Source organism: Orycteropus afer, unplaced genomic scaffold (assembly GCF_000298275.1).
Source record: "Orycteropus afer afer isolate SDZICR_OR568_19922 unplaced genomic scaffold, OryAfe1.0 scaffold00189, whole genome shotgun sequence".
In the NCBI taxonomy this organism is placed as follows: Eukaryota; Metazoa; Chordata; class Mammalia; order Tubulidentata; family Orycteropodidae; genus Orycteropus; species Orycteropus afer.
Window position 1 is genome coordinate 380,191 of NW_006921776.1, and position 2,157 is coordinate 382,347.

The 2,157-nt window shown below is 31.1% G+C and overlaps 1 protein-coding gene across 1 annotated transcript in view; it reads left to right on the plus strand.

Annotated features, from left to right (window-relative positions):
* The window catches only part of TTLL7 (tubulin tyrosine ligase like 7), a 171,449-nt gene extending 170,532 nt beyond the window's left edge, over positions 1–917 (plus strand). Inside the window, exon 20 of the mRNA XM_007947546.2 lies at positions 797–917. Within this exon, the coding sequence (XP_007945737.1) occupies positions 797–917 (121 nt within the window). The remainder of the gene's footprint in view (positions 1–796) is intronic.
* The last annotated feature ends 1,240 nt before the right edge of the window (positions 918–2,157 follow it).

Sequence of the window (2,157 nt, forward strand, 5' to 3'; positions counted from 1 at the left end):
CAGAAGTAGATTGCCCAGTCTTCCTTCCGAGGAGTGGCTGGTGGGTTTGAACTGCTGGCATTCTGGTTAACAGTCAAACGCCTTAGGCACTATGCCCCCAGAGCTCCTACAGAAATATTAATGGGTTGTTTACAGTATGCTGCCTGAGGGAATGTGTTATATAATATTACTATGTGCACTATATTATCTTTCTAAATCTGGAAAAATTAGTTGGCAACAAGGGCTACATGTAGTCCGTAAGCATGATTGTTGTTTATGGTCATCTGTGATCATAACCACCATGTGAACTAAAAACAAAATTTATAATCTGGTTATGAATGTTATTCTTCAACTTTTTATTTTAGGTTACCTATAGTCATAACACATTAGCTAAATATTATTATAGTCAATGATTCCAACATCTTTGAAATAATTGTTATTATTGTGAGTAGCCAAATTCTGCTATTACATGTTTTTAAGAAATATTCGACTGCCTGCCTGCACAAGTTAGTTACAGGTATTAATGATGAATTTCAAATTAACATCAGCTACATAAAGTTTCATAAATTTGAGTTCAATGGCTCTTTATGGGATGTCTTAGAATACTAATAGCATATTTGCATCTTTATTCAACCCTTTGGATGAGACTCTATGACTCCATTTCTGATGGAGGAAATTTTTAATGTGTATTGTATAGTTCTGATAGTATCTTTTCTCATGTAGGATATGTAAATTTCCTAATTCCATAACCTTATAGTGAAAGATGTTAATGCTAACTTGTTTGTTAAAAACTATTTTTTTTAACTATTATTTTTAGGTATTTACTACCAGGAAGTACACAATTCTTCATGAGAACACCAAACTACAACTGGAAATACAGTTCACCTGGAATGACTCGCTCCAATGTTTTGTTTACACCCCGATATGGACATTTATGAAGCAGACTGGAAGATCACCATGGGTTATGCATAGTGGCAATTCATTTTCTTTTCCAAGTTAAACATACAAAGAAATTGACCATTAAGTGCTGTTTTATGTATATATGACGTATATATGTGAAAATATATACATACAGGCACTCAAATAACATATATTTATTATAATATATGAAGAATTAGCTGAAAACTGAATATACGATTTAACCTTTCTGGAAATGTAATAAACCATGTTAAAATTGTTTACACAAATATGTGAATGTCTAGAATTTGCTAAGTTTATAATTCCTTCCTACTAGAAATGTTATTTTTGTTGCAGAGTATATAAAACAGAATTGATCCTGAAGATCCCATTGCAGTGTTAATTTATTTTCTAGATAACATGCCTTTTGACTTGAAAAAAGCATTAATGTATAAGACCTTATTAATTATCTTATAATAGCAAGAAAAAAAAGAGGGGTGGGGGAGATTTAGAAGCTTGTTATTGCTTGATGATAGAATTAGGTGTAAAATGGGCTTATTATTTCTATACACATTATAAAGTACTATAAGAATCCCAACCTGATTCTCCAACATCTTTCTTCCTCTATGTCAAAATTTAACTACTTGTAAAAATGTACATTTTCAATAAGTATCTAGTAAGATTGTGTTATGGTCTAACATGGAAGACAATCTACTGCGTTAAAAGTAAACACAGCATAAACTAGATTTTATTTTTACTTTTCACTGGGAGTCATATAAAGAACAGAAAATGATGGTAATGATAAAATATTTCTGTATGATTTTTGAGTCCCAAACCAGCCATTTTTTTTTTTAGAAAGTATATCTTCATATGGTCAAATACAGTTTCTTCTCTTCTGCAGAAGTAGAAGAACTGACGTTTTAAACTTATCTCCATGTTATAAGATAATGTTTCATACTTACTGAGTAATTCTCTCAGTTTTGAGGTCAATTTACATTGCAAGGTCTAATATAGTGGTTTCTGAATGATTGTGAAGGGGAAATAATGTGAATGATTGTGAAGGGGAGATTCTGATTACTAGATAATACTAGGAACTGTGAACTACTGAGGTTTTTTTTTTTTCTAATCAGAGTACAGAAGTTTTCTTTCTGTCCAAATTTGTTTTGTATATGTTTCTTATCAGTTTACTTCCTTTTCTTGCTTCAAATTCAGAATCAGTAAGTGAGCTTTCAGTTTTCCATAAAAAAAAGATTTAACAAGATCCAAACAAGACTATCATTG